Source organism: Sinocyclocheilus rhinocerous, unplaced genomic scaffold (genome assembly GCF_001515625.1).
Source record: "Sinocyclocheilus rhinocerous isolate Xijiao unplaced genomic scaffold, SAMN03320098_v1.1 scaffold475, whole genome shotgun sequence".
Taxonomy (NCBI): Eukaryota; Metazoa; Chordata; class Actinopteri; order Cypriniformes; family Cyprinidae; genus Sinocyclocheilus; species Sinocyclocheilus rhinocerous.
Genome location: NW_015646677.1, coordinates 1,281,514 through 1,292,704, shown reverse-complemented (window position 1 = coordinate 1,292,704; position 11,191 = coordinate 1,281,514). Strand labels below are relative to the sequence as shown.

Sequence of the window (11,191 nt, the reverse complement as noted above, 5' to 3'; positions counted from 1 at the left end):
AATATATTTTAATAAATATATTAATATACTTATATAAAAAAAAAAAAAATATATATATATATATATATATATATATATATATTTTACATTACTGTGGGGTTTAAAAGTCTGACTAAATGTGAAAATTCCTTTTTAAAAAGATATTAAAATATTATTATTAATGAAATATAAGTAATACTAAAACCACACTGATGTCAATTGTATTTTATATTTTAGTTTATAATGAAACCAAAATTAAAATAATTTTTCTTTCAATAAAACAACATATTGCATGAGATATTACTGTGTAATGTATATAAGTAATACTAAAACAATGATGTCTATTGTAATGTGTATTTTAGGTATATATTTTATTTTACAGTGGGGTTTGAAAATCTTAAACTAAAAGTGAAACTCTTAGAATTAACTTAGAATTAACTAACTACTAAAACCACACTGATGTCTGTTGTAGTTTATATTTCATGTATTTTATTGTACAGTGGAGTTTAAAAGCCTGAAACTGAAAATACTTTTTTTCTTCAATGAAAAAGGATATTGAAGAAGAAAAACTGTCATGCACAATAAGACCATGAAGATGTACTGTATGAAGAGAGTAAACAGGTTCATGTTAAAAATCTAGTGTTGCATTCAGATCCGTTTAACACACATTAGCATGTTTAACCTCCACAGACTCCATCGAGACCTGCGATCTCTGATCCGACATCAGGAAACATCTGATATTTACCATGTAGCGCATGTTTGCGGCCGTAGGCGTCACGTCGGCGCGGTGCTTGTTGTGTTCTCTCACGCATTCCTCAATAAACGCTGGATCCGTGATATCAAAGACCGGCTCGAAGGAACCCAAACCTAGCAGAACTGTGACAGAGATCAGAAGGTGAAGGTAGTCGCTCATCGCCGAGTTTGACTGTTAAACTTACAACTGGTTAAACTTTCAGGGTATCCGGCGGGTTTCCTGTCAGTGGTTTGCTCACTTCTGCTTTCTCACAGAGGAACTATAATTATATCCAGATTACTTACAAATTGTAGTCTGTTACTAATTACAAATTACATGCCAAAAATTGGAAACCATAACATTAGACATTTTAGGTAATATAATCCATATTGATACCATATTGATATAAAGATACAAAGAGAAAGGAAAATATACTCCATTCTTAGTTATAAATAACAAGAAGTGCATTAAATATTACATTACATTGCATCACGGTTTCCCAAACTAAGGTTCGTGAAGGAACTGCTGGAGGTTTGTGAGTTTAATGAAAAGCTATATGAAATCACAAAAATGTAAAATGAAAAGAAATCATTTTAAAATGCCAACAGTTAAAGTAAAACACTTATTAAAAAATATAAAATATTTTATTTGTTTGCCTGCTTCTCATGTGACCAATAACCAACGTCAGAGAACCGTGAACATTCAAAAGTGATACTTAATTATTTATTACCTTAAAATCTCGGGGATAAAAATGTTCAGCTGACAAAATAAGTTTTGAGAATTGCATGTTAAATAAGATTTTTATTATTATTATTTTAATGTGTTTGATAGACACATACAAAACACATTGAAATGTTGAGAAAACTCTTAAAGTTGAAATGATTTTTGTAAATACAGTGGTCAAATGCTGTGTGGCCTCTCAATTGTCTCTGTAATTATAGCCACCTGATTATAATTAGAATATACAATATAATTGTAGTAGTGACTGGTCTTTGAATGTCCACAAAACGGCACAGCTTATATTTACAGTGCTGGGTAGTAACTGATTACATGTAATCTGGATTACATAATAAGATTACAAAAATTAAGTACTTGTAATTAGATTACATTTTAAAATACTTGTAATCAGACTACAGTTACTTTTTGTTGAGTAAAAGATTGCGTATTATTCACATAATAGCTATACATTATTTATCACTTATTGATTCTCCCTAATTCTTCCTTTTTAATTTTCCCTTTCTAAAATAACCTGCTGCTTATATACAGTCAGAAAGTCTTCCAGGTAAGGTTAGTTCCAGTTAGGTTAATGTATATACCGGTAAGCGGTAGGCTATTTTAGAAAATAAAATATCATTTATTGCTATTGTGTGAATAACATGTAATTAATCAATAAGAAAGTAACTGTAGTCTGATTACGAGTATTTCAAAATGTAATGTAATCTAACTACAAGTACCGTAATCCACAGTATGCATGTAATCAGCTACTACCTGGTTCTGTTCATATCAAACCCACATGTAAAAACCTCTGAATTGGTTGCACACCGCACTGTGTTTTGTGGGTTAAACCACTTCACCTCCTCACCATTTGAACCCTGCTTATCAGGATATCTGGGCTAAATGAAGCGAAAGAAAACTATTATATCTCTTACACAATGTTTGCAAAACTGAAAGTCATTTAGAATGTTCTTCAGCACATGGAGCTTCATTAACTGCATGCACATTAGTGCAGGTGTAGATATCCGCAGTCTGCAGCAGTGCCTCGTGTTTCCTGTTTCGGATGTGTGAATGCATGAGAGCAGCGATGCAGGGACTTCATTTAGCGATTCACCTGCAATATATTGGAAACGTGTTTTTCTTGAAGCAATGCAGGGGCTTATTTTAGCGATTCCGCTGTGATGTGTTGGAAACGTGTTTTTCTCTGACCTGAAATGTTTCTGTCTCATGTTAGCAAAATGACTGTCAGCATTACTAATGTTAATTAAAACTATTGAAAATAAGTATTAGATGAAAAACATAAACTTAAAAGCCTGGGCAGCTAACTGAAATAGAATAAGTTTAAATTGAAGTACTAAAATTACTAAAACAAACAAACAACAAAAAAAGCTAAATAGATATATAATAAAAAATTAAATAAAACAAAAAAATGACAAAATGACATTAAAATTAAAATAAAATATAAAAAATATAAGCTATTTCAGTATATTGAGTACTATAATATCAGAAGTTATAATTAAGATAAAACTAAAACAGCACTGACATCTAGGCTATTGCAGTATATTTATTTTATAAATATTCTATTTTAGTACATTTATGTACATATTAATTTTATTTTCCAGTGGGATTTAAAAATCTAAAACAAAATGCGAAAATACCTTTTGTCACTGAAAATGAATTTTTTTTCATAATTATATTTGTATACTACAATTTTACATAATTATATACATTTGTGTGAAAAGATTAATATGAAATATTTCTTCCTTATTTTATGTCTCTTTTTTTTCTTTTTTTCTGTTTCTGGGTTTAAATGAGATTTAATGATTAATGATTAGATGAGAAAGTCACAGGTTTTCAATGTGGTCTCAGACAAACACATTATTTGCAAAATGCTTTTTTACATTAATTTTTTTATTCATTAAAATAGTTGCTTATAATGCAATTAAAATCTCGTTCCATGAAATACATGCCAGTGATATAGTAACCTGATGTAAAGAGACACAAAACTGCCATTATGAAAATCTGATTCCAGGGAAAACAAACAATCGTATCATCCTATTCGTAGCATCATTATACAAAAATATTGCATATTTGAGCACAGAATCAAGTATTCCAGAGAAACATAAATATTAACCTCTAGCTGTGCTCACTGGGGTTGTTCAAGTAGTGTTTGTCTTTGTCTTACAGTTATTAAGCAGAAGTGATAGAGCAGCATCAGATTCAAACCCGTCAGACCCTCAAAACCACGTAAACAGCGCTGTGATCCAGAAAAATGACACAGATAACTGTGATGTGTGTGTGTTTGTGTTAAGATAGAGCACAGCCATTACTGCTCTCGTTTGGCACGTCCGTTTCACAGGCAATCTGAAGGAAACGATCCCAGTCTGGTGCTGATAGAGGCAGTTCTGTCTGAAAGTGATTCCAGAACCTGCCAATAAAACAACAACAGATATTATGGACCACATGAATCTGCAAAGTGCATCTGATTTCTTTAGTTAAAAACATGCTTTATGAATCTGCCATGAACTGAGAAACCAGTATTCCCTTGATCTTTTAACATATCAGAAGTTATTGTACTATAAAAACATCCTGTAAGTTTCAGAACTCAAAACTTTGTCGTTAGTAAAATCAGCTTTTATTGAAGGCAGTCTGCCAAAACGACAGCTTGTGGAATGTTCTGCTCTATGATGTAATAGCGTGGAGAAGCACCGCCTCCGCAGATCAACACCTGATTCTACATCGCTGCCTGTTTAGCCCCGCCCACTGATTCTACATCGCTGCCTGTTTAGCCCCGCCCACTGATTCTACATCGCTGCCTGTTTAGCCCCACCCACTGATTCGTGCATGTAATGTAACGAACGAGAGGGGAATGCAGGTCTATGCAGAAACCAAGCAATAAAGATGCTCCAAAGACAAGAAGACGCTGTGCAGTGCAAGTTCGGGAGGGAGTTTAGCTTCCTGACTGCCTGGTGGATGAAGCTGTCCTTCCTGATGGCAGCAGACTGAAGAAGCTGTGTGTCAGGTGGGTGGGATCACCTGCAATGCAGAGGGCTTTGCGGGTGAGAGAGGTGTTGTAAATGTCCTGGAGGGAAGGGAGAGAGACACCAACCATCTTCTCAGCTGCTCTCACTATGCGTTGGAGGGTCTTGCGGCAGGACGCGTTGCAGGCGCCATACCACACAGTGATGCAGCTAGTCAGGATGCTCTCAAAGCTCGTCAGAATGCTCTCGATGGTGCCTCTGTAGAAGGTGCACATGATGGGGGCCGGGGCTCTGGCTCTTCTCAGTTTACGGAGGAAGTAGACTCTGCTGTGCTTTCTTGGCCAGTGCTGCAGTGTTGTTAGTCCAGGAGATGTTCTCTGTGATGTGCACACCCAGGAACTTGGTGCTGCTCACTCTCTCCACAGTCGCACTGTTGATGGTCAGAGGAGCATGCTGAGTGCGCACTCTCCTGAAGTCGACAACAATCTCCTTCATCTTCTCCACATTCAGAGAGAGATTGTTGTCACTGCTCCACCCGGCCAGGCGGCTCACTTCACTCCTGTAGTTTGTCTCATCTCTGTTGCTAATGAGACCCACCACAGTTGTGTCGTTCGCAAATTTAATGAAGATGTTGGAGTTGTGAGACGGTGTGCAGTCGTGGGTCAGCAGAGTGAAGAGGAGGGGGCTCAGCACACATCCTTGGGGGGCCCCTGTGTTCAGTGTGATGGTGCTGGATGTGCTACTGCCAACCCATACTGCCTGAGGTCTCCCAGTCAGGAAGTCCAACAGCCAGTTGAACAGCGAGGTGTTGAGCCCCAGCTGGACCAATTTGTGAATGAGCTGTTGAGGGATGATTGTGTTGAATGCTGAGCTGAAGTCTAGTAAAATGAACAGCATTCTGACATATGAGTCTTCTTTGTCCAGATGTGTGAGGGCTGATGGAGGGCAGTGGTGATGGCGCCATCGATCGAGCGGTTGGTCCGATATGCGAACTGGAAGGGGTCCAGGGAGGGGGGAGGACAGACTTGATGTGGTGCATGACTAGTTGTTCAAAGCACTTCATGAGAATAGGAGTAAGTGCAACTGGACGGTAGTCATTGAAGCAGGATGGAGACAACTTCTTCGGGACTGGAATGATGGTGGTAGATTTGAAGCATGTGGGGATAACAGCCTGACATTGCGAGATGTTGAAAATGTCTGTGAAGACATCAGTCAGTTCCTCTGCACAGTCTCTCAATACACGCCCAGGAATGTTGTCAGGACCCGGGGCTTTGCGTGCATTGATCCTGCTGAGGGATCTCCTCACGCTGTCCGGGGAGAGCGTCATCACCTGGTCGCCAGGAGGAGGTGGAGTCTTCTGTGTTGTGATGCTGTTTTGTGCCTCAATGCGAGCGAAGCAGGCGTTCAGCTCATTCAGCAGGGAGATGGTGCTGTTACAGGGCTGCGGTGGGGGCTTGTAGTCCGTAATGGTCTGTATCCCCTGCCACAGGCTCCAAGTGTCTCTGCTGTCGCTGAAGCGATGGGCTATCCTCCTGGAGTACTGTCTCTTAGCCTCTCTGATGCCGCGGGATTCTGATCCTAACGTTAGGAAAGAGTGAATGAACTTTATTTTTAATGAAGATCCAGACCGCGTCAGTAAGAACTCGGTCTTTGTTCACTTTATTTTACCACGGATTGTTTACAAACAAGGCACAATTCAACACGCGATTTTCAGAAAGACAAAAACTAAAAGATGATGCTGTAATGTCGCAACACAAGTGTGTAACTGTTTTCATTACGTGATCACTATTGCTTTGTCTTTTCTTACAGATCGGTTGATATGTATTGAGTTATGCGTTTTTGACCTAAATTACAGCACCGACCATCTGTGAGGAATGTCACTGTTGAACTTACACAACTATTAGCCAATCATAGCAGTGGGCGTTTATTTCCGAGTCTACAATCTGCCACACCTATTCAAACAGCGTTCTGATGAGGGGTTAAAAACAGGACAGAAAATAGCCTATTACTTCTAGATTATGATGTTTTTTAATGTAAAAATCTTGATATAATAAGTGGGCCTCAGTGAACAGTACAAAATAATAAAAAGGCAGTTCATGGCTCCTCCATCAAGTCTCCTCCGAGAATGATGTGATTAACAGAAAAAGATGAAATATTGGCAATGCATTCAGAGAAAAAAAGTTGGTTCAAATTTGGAGCATACACACTTCCGATAAGGACCCTTTCTCCAAAAAGCTGGCCAAGAATTAGAATGTAACATCCTCTTGTACCTTTTATCATTTCCTCAAACCTAAAGTTGAACTTATAAATAAATTATATAAATTATAAATTAAGATTGCTACACCTCTATTGTAAGAATTGAAAGAGGATTAGAAAACCTGACCCACTCATCCTCGTCTGCCCTTCAGGTGTTCTGTTTTCAGTCAGATGGGTTTCCTGTAAATTAGCAATGTGAGCTTGTTCCCTTTTACTGTAAGAGATTATTCTTTTTTGTCTCTTAATTACATGGTTGATCCCTTGAGACAATCTTAATTTCATTCGTAACCGCCATAAATAATGTGGATTGAAGAGAGGCATCTGAAATTTGATAAAAAGAACCACAGGTTCTCCGGGTTGCTAACAACGAAAGGCTTCAACGTAAAAAGAAAAACAAAGAACAAACTGCCAACCAACCTGGAAAACTGACAACAGGGCCAATTACTAAGAGGCGTAACAGCCACAGCTGAAAAGATGACGGGTGAAAAACTGTTAAACATCTTTACAAGAACAACCCACTCCTGCATCCACCACTTCAAGAGGAAAAATATAAATATATACAGTGGTGGCCAAAATGATTAGAACTCTAGTATTTTCACCAGCTAAAAATTGGTTTTAAGTCAGTTATTTCTATCTTTTGCTATAGTGTGTCAGTAGGAAATATCAGTTTCCATTTCCAAACATCTCATCATCATCCAGTCTGTCTGGAATCACATGAAGAAACAGAACAAACTGAGACCGATTAAATCCAGAAGAACTGTGGCAACATCTCGAAGATGCTTCAAGAAACCTATCAGTGTTGTTATTGTTTTAAAACTATTAAAAACAAGGCTACAATAAAATATAAATGCTACAATAAAAAAAAATACAAACCGAAACAAAACAAGGTTAAATTGAAGTACTAAAATGACTAAAGTTCTAAAACTGAGGGGAAAAAATGAAGCTAAATATAAGTATTTTAAAACATTTGCAATAGTGGCAATTCTGTCTGAAAACGATTCCAGAATCTGCCAATAAAAAAATATATGATGAGAAATAATATTATAGACCGAGTTTATTTAACTATGGATTACTGTAGATGTCCATAGGTATAAACATTTTGAATATTTTTTATGTTAAAAGCTTCATTTGCGAGGAATACTTCAGGATACCATGTAAATACCATGCTAAATGATTACATTCCTGGATTTTGGGCTTTGAATTGATTATATTTTCACTTGATACATGACTAATGCACTCTTATGTATTTTTCTGTTTCATCTTGTGATGATGTTGTTCGTGTATATTTACTTGTGGTGGTAAACATCAGGATCTCGACTCATTCTGTTATTGAAGCCGATGTACAGGTCGTCCCACAGCCGGCCGTTCAGAACCACGTGTCTCATCACATTAACTCGGTTCTTGATCTGAAACGCACACATTTGATTTATCAGTTTGTTTTAAACTTCAGCGTGCATCTCATGCTGCTCAGTCTGTACCTCCTCATACGCGTGATCTCTCTCCGGACGCGCGGCTGGGAAAGAAAGATCCAGAAAATCCACCAGATAGTCATAACCTCCTTTCAGAGGCTTGAAATCATCATCCGTCTCAGTGACCTGATGGGAAAACAGTTTATTGCATCAGTTTATGGGTTTGTTTGTGCATGAGGCTGCTTTATGTGTGAAATCCACCAGCAGTTCGGTTATGAAATATATGATTTACCCGAATGACCAGATTGTAGTCTTTAAATCCTGCCCAGTTATAATAGTACTGGATCCAGCTTTTGTATTTAAAGATTTCAGCTGAAACGGAAGCATTCAGTTCATCCAAATACAAGTCAAAGTCCCAACTGTCCTTATAGATCTTTGTGCCATTGGGCGGCTCAGTGATGACTCCCCTATGGTTATGATATTAAAACCAGAAAAGAAAACAGGCAGAAATAATAACAGACTCCAACATAATTCTCACATGCAACATGTTAATGACCATTTTAATATGAAATGGAAATTAAACAGATGCATGCCTAAATAAAAATGCAAAAGAGACTGCATTAAATATGTTTGTAGATAAATAGTTAAATATAAATGAAAAAATTGCATAAATATTCAGGATTATTATAGTTAAAACTAGAACTAAAAATAATAACATAAAAAAAAAAAAAAATTAAATGAAAACAGTTTTAAAAACGAATAATTCTTTCAGTTTGGTTAACTGAAATAAAATAAATATGAAAAAAGTTCAACTTTTATGTCACAACTTATTTCACAATTAAACATGATACATTTTTTCAGGATTCTTTGATGAACAGAAAATTATTATTAATAATACAATTGAAAAATCGTAATAGTAACTATTAATCAAAATAATAATATTTATATATGTGTTTTAATAAATAATAATAAATATTGTTAATAAACACAAATATACGAAGTTTAACTTATTTTATTTCAGCTGCCAAGGCAACATTTCTCATTTGCATTAAATGTGACTAGAAAAACTAAAGCAAATAAAAATGAATAAAAACAACATACACATTTTAAAATAACTAATACAAATGACAAAAACAAAATACACAATTACTAAAACTTAAGTCAAATTAAAATACAAAAAAAAATTACATTATAGTATCTCAGTAATACTAAAATAACACTGATGTCATGTTAGTGTTTTTGCATAATGTTTGCTTTTCATGCAAATATTAATGCTTTATTTATTTATTTATTGAGACCCTTTTAGTCTAATGCACTCAAGCTACATCAACGTGCTCAAATGCTGCATACTAATGGTAACGTAAAGCCGTGTGAACGTACCTGTTGGATGGGTCATTTAGTGCCAGGGCCAAATCCAGGACTGATCCGGGTACAGGAGTCCAGGTTAAGATGTTCGGACAGCTCTTCCTTATCGATTCATTCAGATCTGCTGCGCTGTTCTTGCTGTTCGTCTCCTTTATGTACCTGTTAGTCATGTTCAAGTGTTCCTGTCATGCATTTCATACTTCAATGTTACACTACAGTCAAAAGATTGGAGTAATTGAGTTTTTTTTTCTTCAAAAATGTACTCAAAAATACAGTAAAATTGTGAAATGTCCAGTGTGAATATGTTTTAAAATGTAATTTATTCCTGTGATGAAAAGCTGTATTTTCAGCATCATTACTCCAGTCTTCAGTGTCACATGATCTTCAGAAATCATTCTAATATATTTCACTTAGAAATGCATCATACTTCATACGTGAAGCGGTTGTTTCATGTTGACTTTATCTATTTTACTTACAGTGTGTTCCTGGATACCATAGTTAAACGTTGACTACGAGTTAGACGAGTTTCTGTGATAAGGCTTATCGAGGGATGTGTGTTCACCTGTCAGAGGGATGTGCTTCAGTGAAGTATCCAGCAAAAGGGCAGTAGATCTTAGGCTGCAGTGATTTCACCAGCTGCGTTTTATAGTTTAACAGCTTCTTCCTCTCGTTCTTGATGAAATCTGCCTTCCAGCTTTCTGTTGTAACAAAACAAAACATTATTTGCATTATGTTTTTCTGTCATTGTGCTGCCTGTCTTGAACAGTCACCTGTTCCTATAATGCACCTGTTTAAAGCGGCATGTGTAACTCACCTGTGTATTTGCCGCCGTGGAAGGTCATTGGAAAACCGGAGGCGCCACCGGCGAAGTCACTCATCATCACATCAACACCGTGAGGAAGACATCCATTGTTTGGTCTGGTGCAGTCCACCGTATTCAGGATCATGTGACCTTGGAAGGTTTTTGTTTGAGTTTATCCAGTCTTTTTAGCAGCATTGTGCATTTCTAAGGGGGTTTAGGCACTTAACTGAGTCCATAATTTAATTGTGTCAACATTATCTTAATGTAAAACTACACTACTGTTCAAAAGTTTGGGGGAACTTTACTTTCACATTTATAAAATGTCCAACTTTTATACATTTTTAGCATTTTACCTTAAAAGTAAACACTTAAAAGTTAAAATGTGGTTTTCTGACAACATAGCAGCTTGAGGGTTTAAAAAGTTTGAAAGTGAAGAATTTGAGAAATATTAGTGTTGTAACTTGTAGTGTAAAATATAATATTAATTGATAGAATATTGACAAATATTTACTTAATTTTAAAGTACAATTATATTATTACAACATTAATATATGATTTACTATATAATTAGAATTAAAATATAAAAATATAATAAAATATAAAAATATAAGTTAATAAGAGATTTTTTTAATCAACTTTTATTCATGAAGGATGCATTACATTGCCCCGCTCCAAAGTCTAGCCTGCCGGCCGCGGCTCACTCAAGCACGCTGACCACGCCTTTCACCCCGAACCTAAAGGGGGAATCAAAGGCGGTTGGCTCCAGCCCTAGAGATCGCTCCAGTGTCGGCTCCAGCTCCTGAGTTCGCTCCAGTGCCGGCTCCTCGAAAGCGCCTTGCTGTGCCTGCTCCTCCAGAGCACCCTCCAGTGCCAGCTTCTCGTAAGCGCTTCCCAGTACCTGAATCCAGCCTAGAGTGGGCTCCTGGACCTGAGCCCACGGAGGGCTCCTGTC

The 11,191-nt window shown here is 36.8% G+C and overlaps 2 protein-coding genes across 2 annotated transcripts in view; both read right to left on the bottom strand.

Moving 5' to 3' along the window:
• Window positions 1-946, bottom strand: part of glipr1a (GLI pathogenesis-related 1a) — a 5,939-nt gene extending 4,993 nt beyond the window's left edge. Inside the window, exon 1 of the mRNA XM_016512086.1 lies at window positions 725-946. Coding sequence (XP_016367572.1) covers window positions 725-892 — 168 coding nt within the window. The 5' untranslated portion in view covers window positions 893-946. The remainder of the gene's footprint in view (window positions 1-724) is intronic.
• Window positions 947-3,585: 2,639 nt separating this feature from the next.
• Window positions 3,586-11,191, bottom strand: part of LOC107707959 (cytidine monophosphate-N-acetylneuraminic acid hydroxylase-like) — a 15,062-nt gene continuing 7,456 nt past the window's right edge. Inside the window, exons 7-13 of the mRNA XM_016512079.1 lie at window positions 10,252-10,389; window positions 10,000-10,135; window positions 9,453-9,596; window positions 8,365-8,539; window positions 8,142-8,258; window positions 7,954-8,069; window positions 3,586-3,854 (exon numbers count right to left, since the gene is read on the bottom strand). Coding sequence (XP_016367565.1) covers window positions 3,734-3,854; window positions 7,954-8,069; window positions 8,142-8,258; window positions 8,365-8,539; window positions 9,453-9,596; window positions 10,000-10,135; window positions 10,252-10,389 — 947 coding nt within the window. The 3' untranslated portion in view covers window positions 3,586-3,733. The remainder of the gene's footprint in view (window positions 3,855-7,953; window positions 8,070-8,141; window positions 8,259-8,364; window positions 8,540-9,452; window positions 9,597-9,999; window positions 10,136-10,251; window positions 10,390-11,191) is intronic.